Below are 20899 nucleotides of genomic sequence, written 5' to 3' on the forward strand. Positions count from 1 at the left end.
TTCATTGCTGGTGGGAATGCAAATAGGTATAGTCACTGTGGCAAACAGTATGGAGGTTCCTCAAAAAATTAAAAATAGAAATACTATATGATCCAGTAACTATACTACTGGATATTTACTTAAAGAAGGCAAAAATACTAATTCGAAAAGATACATGCACCCCTAGGTATGGAAGCAACCCACGTCCATATGTAGATGAATGGATAAAGAAGATGTGGTACATACACACACACACACACACACACACACACAGAGTCTGGAAAAGCAAAATGAATAAAGCTTGTTTACGCTAGAGAACAGAAGCCTGAAAGGGGCAGTGGAAAGGAGAAAAGCCTTAACTTTCTGAGTGGTGAGTCTTTCAAGAAGGGTGGCTGATGAGTACTTTCTTCCAGAACGTAGACCAACTTGAATTGCCATAGGTGGGCTTTATTCAGTTTAAGGAAGTTCTTTCTCATTATAAGTACCAGTTCTAGTCTACATTTCTATTCTTTGAGACATTTCAACTCAATTGGAGACAACTTTGATGTTGTTCTCCTATACCTCAAATCATGGAGCATGATCTTCCAGGTACCTCTGTGTTCCTTTTTTTTTTTTTTTTTTTAAGCTAGAAAAATTTAAAACACAGTGGTCAGGTCAATCTGGTTTCATTCAATTAAAAGCTCGGGGGCTCTTTCTACTGTAGTGTTAGGAAGTCCTCTTCAGCAGCATGTGGCCTCAGTACTTTTTAGGGCTCATTATGGAGCTATGTCCTCTGCCTGGATGTTGACTCTGGCACCAGAGTTAATATGACAGCAGCCCAGCCCAGCAGCTGAGAGGTCCCCTCTCTCCACAGGACCTGAGCAAGTAAGTGTTCTGCATTCAGTGAGTTTCCACTGATGGCATATAACCCCAATATCGACCCTCCTTCTATGTGTCCTCTCCCTGCTTCATTGCAACAGTCTTGACTCCGATCTCATAACTGGGCTCTTTATCCTGTTTCTCAGAAAGCATCCTCTTGTACCCAAAGCATGAGTGAACAATGCAGTAAGAGAAAGGTACTGTTAAGGCCCCAGGAGCCTTTGACTTCCCTCTCCTATGAACAGAATTAGAGTCCAAGGTAGGGGCACTTGGGTGGCTCAGTCCGTTGAGCCTCTGACTTCCGCTCAGGTCATGATCTCACGGTTCATGAGTTTGAGCCCCACGTCGGGGTCTGTGCTGACAGCTCAGAGCCTGGAGCCTGCTTCAGATTCTATGTCTCTCTCTCTCTCTGCCCCTCCCCATTGCTCTGTGTCTCTCCCTCAAAAAATAAAGAACAAACCAACAAACAAAAAAGAATTAGAGTCCAAGGTAGAAAGCCAAGGCTTTGTCAACTCCTTCCAACTCCTCACCCCCATTTTCCCCTCGTGACTAGATCTTACCAAATCTCTAAGATCTCTGATCCACTTTTCCATCTTTATTATCCCTGGTTTAGTCTACATCCTTCTTCCTTTCCTGAATGAATGCATTGGTCTCCTGGCTTTCTTCAGTCACATCCCCTTCCCATCAATTTAATTATATATTCATTCATTCATTCATTCATTCATTCATTCATTCATTCGTTCGATATTCCATGAGAATTGACTTGTCTCTGTGCCAAACACATTCAATAAATGCCACAAGGCTGTGAGTTATTAATTACAAAGAAGACATCCAGGCAATCCACCCTCTTGGTTCAAAGGAGTTGGGGGACTTTCCGGGGTGGGGTCCCAGAGGCAGATGAACTTGAGCTGGGTCTTGAAGTGTGTGTAGGTAATGTGGAAAATTCCATGAGTCATCCACCTACCAGTTACTCCCCATTCTTTCTTGCTGCACTGGTGTTATTTGTTCACCTTTATGCTCAGGGAGGCTGCTTCTGACTTCATTTAGGTTACTTTTAGTTGGATCTTCAGTTACTAGGAACTCAAAGTGTTATGTAGGTGGGTTGTAGCCCAGTGCAGGTGGCACGGCTATTTCCTGGCTTGTAGTAATGGGGTCACAGTAGGTGTCATTTGTTTCTCTGATATCCCCAAGGTCAAGCCTGTAGAATCCAGGGTGTATTGTTGAATACTGAAGTGGCCTGTCCTGAGGGAGAAGACGAAGATCAGGAGCTGGCACAGGGGTCAGGAAGCCTCCCTTTCATTTTCATCTTAGGCAAGAGAGTGTCCAGCACATCCAGAAATCATGAGCACCCAAGCTGGGAGGGCATCTTGGCCATTATTTAGGTTAGAGGTCAGGCAGGTGATGTAAATGAATGAAACCAACCTGTGTTTGCATATGAAACATGTAGGATAGTCTTTATTTCATGAAGAAAGTTGCTCTCTATAATTTTTCCTGATGCAGATGGACCTCTTGGTTGACCATTCATTTTCTTATGGGAATGGAAAAAGAAAAAAAGAAACAGTTCTCTATTGAAAAATAAACCACCTAATACAGCCTCCAGGCTGTGGGGACAATAGGCTGTACTAGGAATGTTGTGACCTGGAAAGGGGATGACTATAGGTGGCACCAAGTGGTTGTTGCCAAATGGGAATCTTGGAGCAGGACGATAGGTCTTCTGACTTCTCAAGAGAAGCCTGAAATATGATTTTTAAAAATATATGTATGTATATATATTTTAATGTTTATTTATTTTTGAGAGAGAGAGAGAGTGAGCGAGCCTGAGTAGGGGAGGGGCAGAGAGGAAGGGAGACACAGAATCTGAAGCAGACTCCAGGCTCTGAGCTGTCAGCACTGACTTTGACCTCAGGGCTTGAACCCATGAACCACGAGATCATAACCTGGGCTGAAGTCGAACGCTTAACTGCTTAACTGACTGAGCCACCCATGTGTCCTGAAAAAATTTTTTAATGTTTATTTATTTTTTGAAGGAGAGAGAGAGACATATCATGAGTAGGGGAGGGGCAGAGAGAGAGCTTGAGACACAAAATCTGAAGCAGGCTCCAGGTTCGAGCTGTTAGCACAGAGCCTGATACGGCGCTTGAACTCACAAATTGTGAGATCATGACCTGAGTCGAAGTCAGATGCTTAACCGATTGAGCCACCCAGGTGCCCCTGGTTAAAAATATTTTAAAAATATACCCCTTAATACAAATCAAAACCACACTGAGATATCACCTCATGCTGGTCAGAGTGGCTAAAATGAACAAATCAGGAGACTATAGATGCTGGAGAGGATGTGGAGAAACGGGAACCCTCTTGCACTGTTGGTGGGAATGCAAACTGGTGCAGCCGCTCTGGAAACCAGTGTGGAGGTTCCTCAAAAAATTAAAAATAGATCTACCCTATGACCCAGCAATAGCACTGATAGCAATTTACCCAAGGGATACAGGAGTCCTGATGCACAGGGGCACTTGTACCCCAGTGTTTATAGCAGCACTCTCAACAATAGCCAAATTATGGAAAGAGCCTAAATGTCCATCAACTGACGAATGGATAAAGAAGTTGTGGTTTATATATACAATGGAATACTACTTGGCAATGAGAAAGAATGAAATCTGGCCTTTTGTAGCGACGTGGATGGAACTGGAGAGTGTTATGCTAAGTGAAATAAGCCATACAGAGAAAGAAAGACAGATACCATATGTTTTCACCCTTATGTGGATCCTGAGAAACTCAACAGAAGACCAGGAGGAAGGAGAAGTGGGGGTGGGGGGGGATTTACAGAGAGGGAAGGAGGCAAACCATAAGAGACTCTTAAAAACTGAGAACAAACTGAGGGTTGATGGGGGGTGGGAGGGAGGGGAGGGTGGGTGATGGGCATCGAGGAGGGCACCTGTTGGGATGAGCACTGGGTGTTGTATGGAAACCAATTTGACAATAAATTTCATATTAAAAAAATAAAAAATAAAAAATAAAAACCTGGGCTAAAGATGTTTAAAAAATGTATATCGCTTTGCTTCCTGAGCGTGTGCATTATAGGGACACACATCTGGAAGCAAAGTCTAGAGCTAGAGGCATTTGGGGTTAGGAGTGCAGAGCAGGGAGTGGAGATCCAGGGAGATGGAACCAGGAGCATGGGCTTCTGAAGGACAGAAGCTGAATCCTGGTCTAAGTGCGAAACAGGAAAATGAGATAAAAAAGCACACCAAAGAAAATGTAGAGACGCACAAAGAAGAAAATGAAAATCACAGTCCTGCTATGCAGAAATTAGGAACGTGAAATTAAGAAAACAATCCCATTTACGATTTCACCAAAACCAATAAAATACCTAGGAATGAACTGCAGAAAAATCACTAATTTTTAATATTTTTCCTTACAGTCTTTTCTTTTTCTCCTACAGCCTTCTTTCCTGATGCGAGATTAGGATAATTTCCCCCCTTATCATTACAATCTCTCTGCAAACTTATTTTTGAATGGCGGTATCTCAGTCTGGTGCCGGGGTAATGGCTCACAGAACCTTACACATATTCAAATTCTGTCAGAATAAAACTCCTTTCTGAGTCCTGGCTGGTTGTTCTGTTCACTCACTGAAATGTCACCTGTCATGCTACAGTGGTAGGATGCCTGCATCCCATGCTGGGGCAGGGGTTGGAATGTAGGAAAGGATAAAAACTGGCAGAGAGAGCAATCTCGGAGGGAGAGGAGCAAGGCTAAGTCAGTCACTGCAGATCTTTAAGTGAAACTCAAGTCAAAATGAAATCATGCCCCGAGTGTGAATCCTTTTAGGAAAGTTTAATTAAACAAACTGCGTGGGTGGAAACCACACATGCTCCTGGGCTCCTTAGGGGCTCTAGGAGTTGGTAGGAAGCTTCTACATTTGCCTCCTGCTAATGTTACTCTCTGATGGCAGAGCTAGGAGTGGAAGAAAGGCTACAGGCACATCCATGTCCAGTCCTGGAAGGACGACTTCAAGTGCTGGCTGAGTAGCAATTTCTAACAGTCAGCCTTGCGAGGCCCCCCAGCTGTCTCCTCTCGGGCAGGTGCCCCTGGGGCGGGCTGGAGGGGGTGAGTGAGGAGGGCCTTCCAGAGTCCCTCAGGAATGAGGTTGTCACATGGCCTCTGAGTCTCATCTTTGTGTCTGTCACCTCTCACTGCCCTCTGGTTTAGGGGTGGGGGGCCCTGGCAGACACACTATACCTGCTTTGTGACTACGTGCATCTCCCTGAGGGTGTGTTCCCTGTGCCTTGTGCAATGGCTGCTGAGTGGCAGGGCACAGGTCTGAGTACATTTCCCAGGCAGCTGGCATGATGAAACCTGGCTGGCCCAGCTCCCCTGTGAACACTTGGCTCCCCTCATCTCCACTGTGTTCCCTGAACAGACACTTGACATGGTAGTGGGAACTGGTTTCAAAGAGCATTCACAACACCCTGTGTTGAGTGAGATTCTGCTTTGTGTGTATGTAACACGATTCCCAGGGATCAATGAAGGTGAAACCAACAAAACAAACAGATGTGTAATGCAGATTGTTTGTATTGCTAATAATAATTAATACAATAGCTGTTTACTGAGCACTTGCTATGTGCCAGTCCTTGGGCTAAGAGCTTTTATGCATTAGCTTTTATATATATATATATATATATATATATATATATATATATATATATAAATTTTTTTCATTAACATTTATTTATTTTTGAGAGACAGAGACAGAGCATGAGCAGGGGAAGGGGCAGAGAGAGAGAAGGAGACACAGAATCTGAAGCAGGCTGCAGGCTCTGAGCAAGCTGTCAGCATAGAGCCTGATGCGGGGCTCGAACCCACAAACTGTGGGAACATGATCTGAGCCAAAGTTGGATGCTCAACCGACTGAGCCACCCAGGTGCCCCTGCATTAGCTTATATATTTAAGCCTCACAAAACCTATTTGAGTTAGGTACAATTAATACCCTCTCCCTCTGTTGTTTGGACACCAAGTCATATTTGCTTTGAATTTGAAATGAATAGCTTTCTGAGCTCTGGAAGTATTCTAATTCACTAAAGGAGAAAAGGAAGACTTTCCCAAGCAAGACAGGAAGCCCAGTATTGGCAGATTTGAGGCTTTGCAGAAGTCATACTGTGGCCCATTTAACACACACAAAAAACCAGCCAAAAATTTTTTTGCATGTAACTGACTTAGATGATGCCATTTTTTTCTGAGACCAAAATTTGGAAGACAGCTTGTACTTGGCTGGAAGCTTTGTCCAAAATGTACACAGATAATCAATGGCAATGTGGCTGTTGATTCTCAGAACAGCAGAAAGAAAACCTGATTCAGAATGGAATAACTGCTAAAGCTTTGAGGTCATTACAGTTTGCAAACCCAGGAAAGCAAACTGAATTTGCTCCAGAAACTGGAGAACGAGAAAAAAAGAAGGTTCACAAAAAAGGCAACCACTGGTTCTGATAGGTAAGTGATACCAGTAAAGAATCAGGTCTGTGATAGCCTGGGTCTCCTGACTCTTAGTGCAATGGACTCTCTGACTGCCTTGATGAAGACTATTTAGGATGTTTCTATACTTGTCCTGCTGTGGTTCCACCAAATGTGAAGCTGAATGCCACTGGGACCACAAGTAACTGAATGAGCAAGTTGAAATAGGAGGAGAAATCACTCATAATAAACATGCTGGATAATTTGTGGTACCAAATTATGGACTCTTTAAAGGTCCTTTCTGTATTTCTAAAACTCTGTCATTCTAAGATACATTTTATTTTTTACTTTTCCTTATTTTTTTAAAATGTTTTATTTGTTTTTGAGAGAGTGTTTTATTTATTTTTGAGGAGCAGAGAGAGAGGGAGACACAGAATCCGAAGCAGGCTCCAGGCTCTGAGCTGTCAGCACAGAGCCCCTGGTGGAGTTTGAACTCACGAACCGTGAGATCATGACCTGAGCTGAAGTTGGATACTTGACCAACTGAGCCACCCAGGCACCCCCAAGATACATTTGAAAGTTGATTGCTAAATGATGGAAATTTGAAAACCATCTCAACATGCACTCAGTGTGTGCTAATTTTGCATTTAGGGTGCTTTAAGATTCATTATTTGGATGTATATTTAATCGTGCCATTACTCAGCAGTCAGCTTCAAGCCTGTCTGGGTCAATGTCAAGTAGGTAAAGGCAGTCCTCGATTAGCACAATTCAAATTTCAGTTACCAACATATAGACTGTGAGTAGTCACGTGAACTACAAACATCCCTGCTAGCTATTAGGTCTGCAAGTCATTATGTAAGAGATGTGCTTCATGACCTGTGACCAGTCACAGTACTTCTCTCAAACTTTGCTAGTGATTGGTTACTGCATATTTGTCATTCAGTTCACTCAAAGACAGCAAAGCATTCGTTGTGTTGTATCCTCGGCACCCATGTGACATTTTGCAAAAGTGGATCATCAAAAGAACTGGCCAACGAAGGTGAAAGTGCAGTGAAGAAATGAAAAGTGATAATGTGAGACATGAGATTCGAATGTAAATGGAGTTGTAGAAAAAAATCACTGAGTTTCAAAGACAGTAATAGCTAATTTCAGTTTCAAGGGTAAATTTCTTGAACAGTTCTGCCTGTATTTGTTCTTTATGCCTATTTATGAGACCAGACTTTTAGTGAGCATGCAAAATGCTAAAAGAGAAGTAGACCTAATTTAGAGTACTCTGTAATAAAAGCTGAGTTTTGGGAAAATTAAAAAAAAAAAAAAAAAAGACAGGAAACCCAGAACCAATTAGGAAAAAAGCAGACAATGGGGGTACCTGGGTGGCTAAGTTGGTTGGGCCACTTACTTCAGCTCTGGTCATGATCTCCATGGTTTGTGAGTTCGAACCCCGCTTTGGGCTCTGTGCTGACAGCTTGGAGCCTGGAGCCCGTTTTGGATTCTGTGCCACCCTCTCTCTTTGCCCCTCCCCCACTCACATTCTGTCTCTCTTTCCTTCAAAAATAAATAAACATTAAAAAAAAAGAAAAAATCAGACAAAATTGACTACATATATAACATTTTTTAAAAGATGGCAAAAGACACCATAAAGTCGAAAGACAACACATATTTTGAGAAAGTATTTATAAGACAAATGACAGGAAAATAGTTAATATCACACAAAAAGATTCTACAAGTTATAAGGAAAAAAACTCAGGCCAATTAAAAATGAAGAAAAATTTGAATACTAATTCAGAGAAGAGGAAATCCAAATGACCAATAATCACATGACAAGATACTCAATCTTATTATCAGGAAAATGCAAATTAAAACATCGTTGGTCTACTTTTTCATGTATCAGACCAGTAAAAGTGAAAAAAGTTTTTATATATGGGGTTGATAAGAATGCAGAAAATAAGCACTCTCTTTATGACAGAAGTGTGATTATATATTTTTTGGAAACTGTCCTGGCAATATCTATTAAATAATTATATTAAAATAAACACTACAGGAGACATTGTTAGTTGCCTACTCAATATCCATAGCTTTTTTCTTCCTTTCCAATAGAATCCTAATTTTGTTTATGTTAGCAAGATGATGAATTGTACGTGATTTAAACCATCATGAGAATACTGTTCTTTTCCGGTTACTCAATTTCCCAGTCTAGCAGTGGTCACATTACCCAGTTCTGGTCAAGAAAATGTAAAGGAAAGACTGCTGACAGATCTCTGGGAAGGCCTTTGCTTTGCTTTGCTTATATAAGGTACAATTGTGGGTGTTACTACCTTTCTCCCTTTACCTTTAATACAAACATGTTTGATACCTGGAGTTGTGGCAGCCATTTTGTAACCACAAGGAGGCAAGTGTGAGGACAAAATGCTAACATGCTAAGGATAGCAGAACAGAAAAATATAAGAGCTTGAGTTCTTCAACCAATACTCATTACTACTTACCTCCAGGCCTTTGTTATGTGAGAAAAACAAATCCTTGTTTGTTTAAGCCTCTGTTAGTCGGTTTCCATTACTGATCATTGAATATAACTCTAATCAGACACATACATTCCTTTTGGCTTGGCCATTCTATATGTGACTCCATCCTAGAGAAATGAAAGTACCAGTATGTAGAGATTTATGTAGAACTTATGTATAACATTGTTTTTGGAAGCAAAGAACTGAGAACAAGTGGAATGTCTATTAATAGCTAGATGGCTAAATAAAATGTAGTATATCCATATAATAAATTGCTATATAGCTATTAGAAAAAAATGATTTAAAAGGGTGTTTACTGAACTTGATGTTAATGATGAATTATGTAAGAACAGCAAATTGAATGGTTAACATTTATAGTACAATCTATTACTTATTATATTACATATACATTACATATTGTATATGTCTACACAATCATAGGAAAAAGGGATTAAAAAACATCGGCAGGAATCAGAGGAGGAACACATTTGAATGAAAACAAGTCTGGTAGAAGAAAATAATCTGCTTTAAAGATTATCAAACTTTATTCAACTATGAAGAGAAGCATCTAATGTGACATGAATATACATGATATTGGCAATTATGTTTTAAATACAAAGTTGAATAGAAGAAAAAAGCTTTTACACACACAAAACAAATTTTATTATATAATTCCTTAAACATTTTTTTTAGTTTATTTATTTATTTATTTATTTATTTATTTATTTAGAGAGAGAATGGGGGAGGGGCAGAGAGAGAGGGCAAAAGAGAATCCCAAACAGGCTCCACGCTCTCAGTACAGAGCCTAATGCGGGACTTGATCCCATGAACCGTGAGATCATGACCTGAGCTGAAACCAAGAGTCGGATGCTCAACTGACTGAGCCACAGTTGCCTCTATATAATTGCTTTTCTCAATTGACTATTTTTTTATACTTTTCAAAAGATTTAAAAAAATTCCAGTAAACATACAGTATTATATTTGTTTCAGGCGTAAAATATAGTGATTCAACAATTCTTTTTTTTTTTTTTTAAAGTTTATTTTTGAGAGAGAGAGAGCATGAGTTGGGGAGGGGCAGAGAGAGAGGGACAGAGGATCTGAAGCGGACTCGGCACTGACAGCAGAGAGCTTGATGTGGGGTTTGGACCCATGAACCGCAAGATCATGATCTGAGTGGAAGTTGGATGCTTAACTGACTGAGCCATCCAGGCACCCCTCAACAATTCTATACATTACTCAGTGCTCATCATAAATATACTCTCTAGTCCTCTTCACCTATTTTTGTGATCCTCCCACCCACCTTCCCTCTGGTAACCATCAGTTTGTTCTCTATAGTTAAGAGTCCGTTTTTTGGTTTGTCTTTTTCTTCATTCGTTTTGTTTCTTAAATTTCACATATGAGTGAAATTATTTGGTGTTTGTCTTTCTCTAAGCATTACACTCTATAGGTCCATCCACATTGTTGCAAATGACAAGATTTCATTCTTTCTTATGGCTGAGTAATATTCCATCGTATATATATATACCACATCTTCTTTATCCATTCATCTATTGATGAACATTTGGGCTGCTTCCATAGCTTGGCTACTGTAAATAATGCTGCAATAAACACAGGGGTGCATATATCTTTTCAAATTAGTGTTTTTATATTCTTTGGGTAAATACCTAGTGGAACTACTGGATCATATGGTAATTCTACTTTTAATATTTTGAGGAACCTCCATACTGTTTTCCAGAGTGGCTGCACCAGTTTGCATTCCCACCAATATTGCATGAGGGTTCCTTTTTCTCTACATCCTTGCCAACATTTGTTGTCCTGTGTTTTTGATTTTATCCATTCTGACAGGTGTGAGGTGATATCTCATCACGGTATTGATTTGCATTTCCCTGTTGATGAATGATGTTGAGCATCTTTCCATGTGTCTGTTGGCCATCTGGATGTCTTCTTTGGAGAAATGTATGTTCTTGTCTTCTGCCCATTTTTAATTTGGGTTTTGTTTTTTGGATGTTAAGTTGTATAAGCTGAATAGAAGAAAAATTTCAAATTATACATTTTTGTTTTCTCATAGTTTCTTATACCCCCCCTTTTTTTTTGTAGAACATGAATTCCAATTTTATTTTCCTCTGTACCAAGAATTCAAAGATAGGTGGTATTTTCCTTTTAATGATATGAAGGCAGAATTTAGTTTTGAATCCTTCACCTGGTACTTTTTACCCGGTTTTAAAATGTGGTATTCCTTTTTTTTTTTTAATTTTTTTTTCAACATTTATTTATTTTTTTTGGGACAGAGAGAGACAGAGCATGAACGCGGGAGGGGCAGAGAGAGAGGGAGACACAGAATCGGAAGCAGGCTCCAGGCTATCAGCCCAGAGCCCGACGCGGGGCTCGAACTCACGGACCACGAGATCATGACCTGGCTGAAGTCGGACGCTTAACCGATTGCGCCACCCAGGCGCCCCAAAAATGTGGTATTCCTAAATAGAGATATCGTATTTGCACAGTTAAAATAAATAATGAGGATAACTATCCCAGGAACACTTGTAGAATTCTGGTACACCAATGTCTTCTTAGTGTTCAGTGTTAGATTTTAAAAACTCTTCACAGTCCTTTATTTACACCATCAGTGTTAATTAAGAAAGACAATTGAGTAATTTTAATTCATTTTCATGATTTAATGACAGGGGCTCATTTATGGAATTCAATTTTCACCTCCTCAAATTAGAATGCACTTCAGTTCATCACTTTCGTTACTAGAAAACTGATTTTTGTGTAGGAAAATGAGCCAGGTTATTTCTTGTCAAATAAATTTCCCAACACCATTTGTGACAACGTGGATGGGCCCTAAGAGAATTTTTCTAAGTGATCTAAGTCAGACAGAGAAAAAGAAATACTGTATGACAAATACTCACTTCTATATGGAATCTAAACAAGTTGGACTCAGAGCAACGGGAAGAAGTACAATGGTCATTGCAAGGAGCCGGGGGTGGGGTGGGGGAAATGGAGAGATGTTGGTCAAAGGGTACAGTTAACCAAGTATAAGAGGAATAAGTTTTAGGGATCCAATGTACAACATGGTGGCTATAGTTAACAATACTGAATCATATACCATATACTTGGAAGTTACTGATAGATGAGATCTGCAGTGTTCTCGGTACACACACAAAAATGGTCATTATGTGAGAGGATGGAGGTATTAACTAACTTCACTGTGGTAGTTATTTTGCAATAAACGTATGTATCAAATTATCATACTGTATACCATAAACTTACATAAGCTATATGTCAATTATATCTTAATACAGCCATGGAAGGAAAAAGAGGGAAAAAAATTCCTGTCGCATCCACCTGGGCTGTGACAAAGTTCTTGGTAAACCAGTGGTCAGAACGTGTAATACATTTTTGCCTAGAAGGAAAGCTTTTCATGGTAGATAGGGAACCAGGAGGGTCACAATGACCTTTTGACTTGTGAGGTGTCTGACTATGGTAGTCGATACCAAGTCCCTTCATCTAATAACCTGGCCCCGCGGGACCCAGTGGTCCCATATGACATTGCTCCTCTGCCTCAGGAGACATACCTGGGTCCATCAATATATCTGATGCTTTTGTTACACAAAATGTTACTGCATTACCTTCAGTGTCTCTGGCATTAGGTAAATGCTTGGCTATAAAGACAGAGAGGATAGAAGTGCTTGACCTTGTGAAGCTCATGACCTGGGGCACAGGACAACTTGGGGAGGACTTGTCAACAAACATGGCGGCGGTAGGCACAGTAACAGAAGTCTGAATAACGTGAAGGCTCTGTATGGGGGCTCCTGGAAGGTTTCAGAGAGAATGTGAGGCGTAAGCCTTCTGTTCTGGAAGGAACAGAAGCGTGCTGAGAGAGAGGAGCAGAAAAAAGGCATTTTCAGCAAAGAGAACTGCCAAGGCAGAGAGGCATGAAGAGGCCTGGCAGAGCCCGAGACAAGCAAACAGCTTGAGAGTGGAAGCTGCAAACAGCAACTGTGGATGGTGACCTGCAGACAGATTTTGGTGGGGTCACAGAGTGGTTTATAAATTTGGGCCACATTTAGAAATAGAGATATTTTATGAAAAAGTCCAGATTCTCTGCTCCTCTTGAAAAAATGGCAAATCTGGCCACTGTGTTGGATATCCACGAGGAACTGGAGGGGAGGAGTGGCGCCCCCTTCTGAAAAGGTCTGGGCCCTCCAGTTCTTCACAAGGTCCACCTTCCTCTCCAGATTCCTAGACTAGGGCATTCACGCTTCCAGCGAGCAGTCCCACCGATTCTGATTACCAGCTTCACTTCTGGAAGCATTTGAATTTTTTGCCTCCCGTTAAACATTCTTGGAAATTGAAGAGCAAGGAGAGGGAAAGATCGCAGAGGTGAACTAGCTGTGGGAAGCCATCAACAGCCTTTGGGCTGAAGGGGTGAGGGGAGGAAGTGGTGTAAATGAAGTGTGGTGAGGGCCCAGTCCTGGGTTGTAATTACTGTGGAGCAGGGAGGCAGTGGGGATGAAAAACCTCAGCTCTCCCCCAGGGCCATGCTGGAAGCCACAGGGTTGGGAGGGCCCTGGGCAGCCTGTCCACAGGGGCACAGGGTGTACAGTGGATATGGGAGAGCAAATCACCAGCACATGTTGGCACTTGGGGATAGAGAGAGCTTGGACAGGCCCTCTCCTGAGAGTCATTTGGACTGTGGTCACTGTGTGGGCCTCCCCCCCTCCCAAGGATGGTTAAGCTATAGGCTCAAAAGCCAGGAGGTGGGAGCGAAGGGGTTGAGCAGGCCTGAGATGCCCCTCCATCACCAGGAAGCCCTGGGAGGCTGCAGGACCCATAGCAGGGCAAGGGGAGGGCAGAGGCTCAAGTCTGGGCTCATAGACTATTCCAGAAGGGAGCTGTGGGAGGTGAAGGCTTGGAGCACTGGTAGCCCATGGACTCTTGGGCAAAAGGTGGTAATTCAAGCGCTGGAGGTGGACTGGACCCCAGAGGCTTTTCCAGCACAGGCTCTAGTCCAGCAGGGGACCCCCTGTGCCCTGGCGGTCACCCAGCCTCTGCTTGGCCACTTTGGTGCAGGGAGTACGATAGCCCAGGAAGAGGTTCTGGCGATGAAAAAGACTCTGTTGAGCAGAAATCAACCTTTTTGCTGCTGGCCCTGTTCTTTGAGGTCACACTGAGCAACCTTCTATGTCCAAGGGCAGTTTCCTCACTCCTCTGGGTCCTTAACCACTGGGAACTTGACCCTCTGATTATGGCCCCATTTGCCACTGACTCTCTGGAAATTTTCCTCATGACACATCCCCTCCCCATGCCTTCTTTTACCTTGAATTGAAGGTCGGTAGAGGATCAGAGAGTGGGGCCTCCCTTGAACTGGATAATATACTAGTGGCATTTAGGGTCACACTAGATTTTCTCGATTACAAGATTCAGATTGAGCAAGTGGGAATTTGTAAACTTTATCTCAACAGCTCCCTGAATGAAACATGCAGGAGCTAGATAGGTAGGCACTGGGGGCTCAGTAACGCGCCAGGGTAGCAAGGCCAGCAAGAAGCAGGCCTGCAACCAACCCAGGTCTCTGCCTCCAGCCTCTCTCCACCACACAGGTCCAGAACCCCTGCGTTCTGGTTCGCTGGGGTTCAGGGTTTCCGTTTACAAAGGCAGGAGAGTCATTCAGCTTTCTGCTGTATGACAGGACAGGGTTTAAAGGATACCAGCCCCTCCCGGCACAGCCTGGGGCATGTCACAATCCCCACAATCCCTGGGGATGTCACATTTCCAGACCTGTGGAATCCCTTTCTGGAACATGTGGGGCAGCCTAGCCCCAGGTAGTGGAGCGGTTCCTTTGTCCCACTCTCAACTGTACTCCTCTGAACTCCTTGGAGGGGCTCCTGGGCGGGACCTGGACTTGCCCTGGAGACTTCATGACACAGGGCATCCTCTTGTCCCAGGGGACCTGTGCAGCTGCACACCAGGGCCTGAAGCTTCCATTAGAGGAAATGTCCTGCGGACACTTTGCTTTTTCTTTCTCTCTCCTGTTTCCCTTTCAGCTTAAACGTCACGTTTTTTATTCCCAGTTGCAAAATTTGGCTCCTGAAAAGCCATCACCCACTTGTGCTTGACCTCAAGCTAGTCACATGGTATTCCTTATAGGCTCCTGTTCCCATAGGAGTTTTCTCACTTCTCTACCATAGATGATCCCACCTGAAAGGAGGTCCAAGCCTCCATGCTTCCCCAGGTATACCATCTGCCGGATGGAAGGGGTACTTAAGCATGGACTGGGGGGATCGCCCTGAGTGGGTACCAGGCACCCTCAGCTCCAGACACCAAACCTCTCCTGTGCCATCTGCTCCCTGGGGTGTGGTGTGTTTAGAGAGCAGTAGGGATTGGGTCAGAATCTCCAGGAGAGATTTTAAACAGATGCCCAAGTTCCGTCCCCCCAGATTCTACAATTTGATTGATCTGGGTGGGAGACACTAACTAGCCTGGTGGAAAAGACACTGCTAGACCCAGGTTGTGTGACCACGAACACATCCTCTCTATTTTTGAAGGCGAAAGGCTGTGACAGAAACTTCAGGGCCTCCTGGAGGTAGCAAGCCCTGACAGAGAGCAAATGTGGAGGAGGGAGTTTCAGAAGACAGAGGAAGGGATGCTGGTGCTAGAATCCCCAGGCGGCTGCTGTGCAAAGAGCTCCGAGTTAGAGAGAAGGCAAGGCTAAGTCACACACACCCTAAAACTGGGCTAGGCAGGAGGTGGGGCACACGGGGGTCTGAAGTTTGGGCCAACAGAATCCAAAAAGACTAGTCCCGAACAGTCCAGATCACGGATTCAAGTTGGCAACTGCAAGTCACCTGGGTAAATGAGGAAAGGTTGGTTTGGCTTGACTCAGAGTTCATAGGTGCTTTTTCTCGGGAAAGGTCCTGCCTGCGGCATCCTGGACAGCCCAGTGCGCCTGCCTAGAACCAGGGGCAGTCACCAGGCTCTGGTAGAGGCAGTCTTGGCCAGAGGGCTTGGAAATCAGGGAGGAGAAGGAGGGGGACAAGAAGAAAATCCCATGGGTTAGAAACAGGGCCTGAAGAGGTCCCTGAAGATAGAATAGGGCCAAGAGGGGAATGCCAAGTTCAGGTAGCAGGTCTCTGTCTCCTCAGAGATGGGTAAAGGTGCTGTGGAGGGACAGCTCCCAGGCTAGTGCACTGGGGACAAGGAGTTGCCCAGCTTCTCATCTCGTAAATCAGGCACATCCCAAGCCCTCCGAGGCCTGGACCACAGGCTCTACAGGCTCACCTTTGCCACCAAAGCCGAGAATCCCTTGGGACCAAGATCTCACGCTGTTCCACAACTATTTCACTATCTGCTGCTTCTCCATGAGCTCCTCGTATGCTGCACATGTGAGGTCCACACACGGGTTGGAAGTGCAGGGGCTTAAACATGGGATTTCACGTGCAAGCGAGGCTTGTACAAACTGGGTTGACAGAACAGTTTCTATTCCTTACAGTTCGAAACTGGGCAGCGGGGAACGGGGTGGGTGAGTGGGGATATGGTAGGGGGTGGACAGGCCTGTTTTTCCCTTCAACGAGGCTAGGCAGAGAAGATCCAAATAAATGCAGGCCTTAATTCAAGCCCCTACGTTCTGATGGCTGTTAACTTCGAACACTGAAGAGGTGAACTGAATTACACTTCACTTCCTCTGCAAAGCCTCTATAAAGCTTTTCCTAAAAACTATGGCCCCGCACTAACTTGCCCTTTGCTGAGTCCTATAGCACAGCAGTTCTCAAACTTGCTCATGTATCAGAATCACCTAGAATATGGAGGGGGAGTGGGGCAACTCTGGAGTTTAACAGCCTGGGGTGGGGCATGAAAATTTGCATTCCTAAGAGACTCAAGAAGGCCCCAGGTGATACAGACACTGCTGGCCTGGGGACCACACTTGGAGACCCACAGTTATTAACACATGCTCTCTACTTTACAATTTCAGGCTTTGTATCTTGTCTGGAATTTGTCCAGAACTATTTTTTGCATGTCAGTCTCTCAGGCAGATCTCAATTCTTTTGGGGCAGGGATTGTGTGTTTTATATTTCCCTCTGCATTATTTAGCATATTGGCAGACCCATAGTGGATGAAAGACATATATTGGGAACTTTGGAGGATTTGATTTCTTCAAGCAGACAGGGATCAACTGTAGTTAATTTTAGTATCCCCACATTTTGCAAAAGAGCATCTAATTTTTTCTCATCATTCACATTTGCAGAGAAAATTCTTAATTTGCTTTTCAGCAACATGCCAGTCTCATGAAAGAAAAGCTCCAGTCTTGATTTAGGAAAAAAAAAAAAAAAAAAAAAGAGTTCATTCCTTCATCCTTCCAAACAAGGTACAAACAGTACAACTAGACAACAAGGCACATGACTGAAAAACACAACTACATTTTATATTGCTCACTACTCTTTAAATAAGTATAATTCAGATATTAAGGAAAAGAACTGCTAATCACATTAACTCATTACAGAAATCAAAATTAACTTATCACACAAAATAAATTAAAACATTAAATATTAACCTTTTCAGTGCAACATATACAGAAGTCAGAGTAACAAGTTCTAAAAATAAAAAAAGGCATCAGGTTTGTTATAATAAGGATAATGAAAAGTTGAATACTTCAGTAAGTTACTATACCAGGGGGAGGGGCTGTTTTTCAGTACTGTGTGTATGTTCACCACTAGATCTTTCAGGAAGCCTGGCAAAATCAGTGGCTGCAGAGAACAGGTCTTACGTTCCAACATTAAGAACAAACATATGTGTTCCTCTTGTTTCTGTGATGTCCCCTTTGGTCCTGGGCTTTTGAAGCCGCCACCTTCCTTGGCTGAGTGGGTTGGCAGAAATCGAGGGCCAGGCCCTACTAGGAGGTCAGGGTCTCCTGAATGGTGCTGGAACCTTGCCAATCCATTTCTGCCAAAATTGCCTGGAAAAGTGACTAGTGGCCCGTGTGCACTGAGACCACCTGGCCCTGGAAAACCGGGGTGAAGACAGACACTTTTCTCCACCTGCAGAGCATAATTTCCCAAGAAGTTCTAGAACCACACCTCCTCCTCCCTCACCAATCACTCCTCCTTCTCCTTTCTTAGGAAAATAGACTCTGGGCCATTCTGCCCACTTGGATGGAGCACCATGGCGAGCTCGTATCTTGCTTGATTCCATGTGTGTCCAGATGCATCTTTTCCAGAGCAGGGTTGGCTGCTATAGGTCTTTCTATCTAGAAGAAAATGTTTCCTGCCAGTATGCTCAAAGACGTTACAGCCTGTAGAGCAGTGGGAGAATCTAGGCTCCATAAAATATTTGGAAGCACCCCCTCCTTCTAATGGGGGCTTTTCATTTCTCCTGAGATAGACACTGGAAGCGGCTCTGATCCCCACTCTCAGGTGTGCGGCTCCTTACCAGGAAGGGCCTCAGGAACAATTCCCGAACTGTAATATTCGGCTTTCTAAAGGGCAAGGAAACAGGGAACCTGTGAAGACGGATTAGAAGATGCTTTTTTAACCTGAAAAGGGGGCTAACCCAAAAAGTATCAACACCATGAAATGGCACAGGAATCCAATGCTTGTTGGCCACCTGATTTCTAAAAGAGAAATCACCAAAGAAGCAAGGCTCTCCTATCCTGGGCATGGATGAAGGTCCATCGAGGCCTGATTTCACCCCAGCCTCTGCTTCCAACTCTTTCAGACCTACTGGTTTACAGAGGACTGACTTGGGAGCCACCTGCAGGGAGGCACACGCTCCTTCTCTGCACGGTTCACCGCATGGTTGCCCTGGCACAAGGAAAGGGGTGCTGGCACCTGTAATGTGAGGATCAGAGCCTTCACGGACCCTAACTGTGGAGCCCCTTCAGGGAACCGAGAAGGTTCCCTCTGCTTGCATCCTCTTCCCACACCTCTGCAAAGGCTCTGGGACGCCTGAAGACTGAACGAAACATTTCCCATCAGGTCATATTCTTTAAAGGCAGTCAGATCTCAAATAGTCTCTAAAAGACCGAGGAAAGATTGTTCTAAGTAAAATGTGATCTCAAGTTAAAAACACACTACTCCACTGCCATTGGTCTCTCTAACCAGACTCTCAGACTTTCAGGAGGGTCTGATGAGAGAGAGAGAGGAGTGAAAATGGGGGTCTACAAACCAGTGTCAACGGGACTGGTCTCTGAGCAAGATGCTACAGTTAGGCCTCAGCCCACATACCTGCTGCTGTAGGATGTGCCCAAGAAATGCAAGCTTAAACCTATTCTTTTATATCAAGACCCGGGAACTGTGTCAAGTATATCGTCAGTGGGCCAGCTGGTGAACTGATCCCATTTCTCCTTTTGCTTCAGGTGCAGCATCATTCCAGAAAAGTGCCAAAGCTAAGACACGGGTCATACCATTGTCTCAGTCGTACAGAATAAAGAGAAAATTCATCGAAATACACAGATTGGGGAAGAAGAATTGGAGGGGGACAAAACTACCTGACAGAAATTTTAAGCCAACCTGACATATTCTAAAGGTCCCTTTCATGATGTGTGGAAGCTAGAGGCACGAAGTTAATAGGTAGAAATCTTTCAGTTTTCAAATGTTAGTGAACAAAGAGTTTCCTCACATAAGGACTTCACATATTATTTTGCTGTTATTCTACTTCCAAATTTTAATGAAAATTGCTAGGGATGAGCTGTTGTTTAGTTGGAGAGGGAACCAGGGCTTTCCACAGGCAAGCCCAGTGGGGCAGAATGTACCCAGATGCCCATGAAAACAATTTCTCCTTCTCTCAAGGGAAAGCGAGGCCCACGCTGGTGGAGGTGACTTGTTAAGAGTTTTTGTTAATAAAACCAGCATCCTGAAGGGAAAAGGGAAAGATAAGTCACTGGGATATTTTTCCTAATGCTAGAAAATAAATAGGAAAGGAAAATTTCTCCTTTTAAAAATAAAGCAACAAATCAACCATGCAACAACATAGGAAGGAAATGCCTAGCCCCCCTTTCACGAATGCGGCCCAAATGCCCGTGGCTTTCCGCATGTGCTCTGTTTCTAAACATGCACTTGGAGGGCGCATTAGGAAGTGAACATGCTTAATCACAAAGCAGTGTGGTCCTGTGTTTCTCTTGTGTAGAGGCACACAGGCACTCTCTTCCTGTCTCCCCCAACAAAGCCGACAGATCTCTGCTGCTGGATTTGCTAACTTTTCTACTGGAATGTATTGGGGGGCCTTTACCTGTTTTGTGTCTTAAATGACAAGGCCTCTGAGACCCCATCTTTGCTCTCATCAGCAACCCATCCTCTGCTTCCATCTCTGCACCCCCCCGGGTGGCCTTCCCCAAGCCTTAGCTGTCCCAAAGAGGCCAGACAGCTCTATTCAGTCAGTTGACTTTTCAGCCAGCATTACATACATCGTTAATGTAGAAGTCTGAAAAGGTTTGATGCTTTTTACATCGACTTAAGAGATTAAAGATAAAATAAAACCATCATCCATCTAATAAATAAGAAATTATCTCCGAGGGTGCCGACGGCTTGGGAAGATCCTCAGCGTCGTATGTCTGTGGAAGATGTCAGGCTGGTTGAGGGTCTCGTGGACAGAGGCAGAGGACATACACAGTTCCTCTTACCCTTGGCATCTTCATGTGGCAAACAGTTACCCTTCCTCCGCCTTCTTCTCCAATAAGCGGATGAGGAAAAACTCAACTACGGCAACCTCCAGTTTTGGGCAGGATGGACACCATTGTGGGGACAGGAGTCCATTAAAAAGAAACATAGCCCAGCCTCCGTGACCGGCAGAAGGCAACCACACCTACACCTGGGCTCAGGTGCGGACAGATGCACACACCTTAGCTAGGTAAACAGGAAGTCCACCCCTTTGCAATTCTTTTTTGACCAGTCTTTAAACTGTGGTCCACTGATTTCTTCTCTAGGTCACACCAAATAACCCCAAGCAGACAGAGTTCTTGACAGAGTTTCGAAGGAAGGCCCACAAAAGACAAAAAGGCTGCACAGGTGATTGCAGGCAGAGTAGGAAGGTCTGTCGGCTCGTCCTGAAGAAGTCCTTTCTTCCTCAGGCTGCCGCAGTCTACCTGGCCAAACTCCCTCTGGGCTCTTCAGACCACTGGAAGGAAGGAG

General features: G+C 43.8%; 1 protein-coding gene and 1 pseudogene across 2 annotated transcripts in view; one reads left to right on the plus strand and one right to left on the minus strand.

Moving 5' to 3' along the window:
- The first annotated feature begins 5127 nt into the window (after positions 1–5127).
- On the plus strand, positions 5128–7372 carry LOC122467087 (annotated as a pseudogene).
- Positions 7373–16886: 9514 nt separating this feature from the next.
- The window catches only part of TGFA (transforming growth factor alpha), a 110247-nt gene continuing 106234 nt past the window's right edge, over positions 16887–20899 (minus strand). For both annotated transcript variants that reach the window (XM_043603606.1, XM_043603605.1), the window contains exon 6: positions 16887–20885. In XM_043603606.1, the coding sequence (XP_043459541.1) occupies positions 20878–20885 (8 nt within the window). In that variant the 3' untranslated portion in view covers positions 16887–20877. The remainder of the gene's footprint in view (positions 20886–20899) is intronic.

The sequence above is a fragment of the Prionailurus bengalensis genome, chromosome A3 (genome assembly GCF_016509475.1).
Source record: "Prionailurus bengalensis isolate Pbe53 chromosome A3, Fcat_Pben_1.1_paternal_pri, whole genome shotgun sequence".
NCBI classification, from domain to species: Eukaryota; Metazoa; Chordata; class Mammalia; order Carnivora; family Felidae; genus Prionailurus; species Prionailurus bengalensis.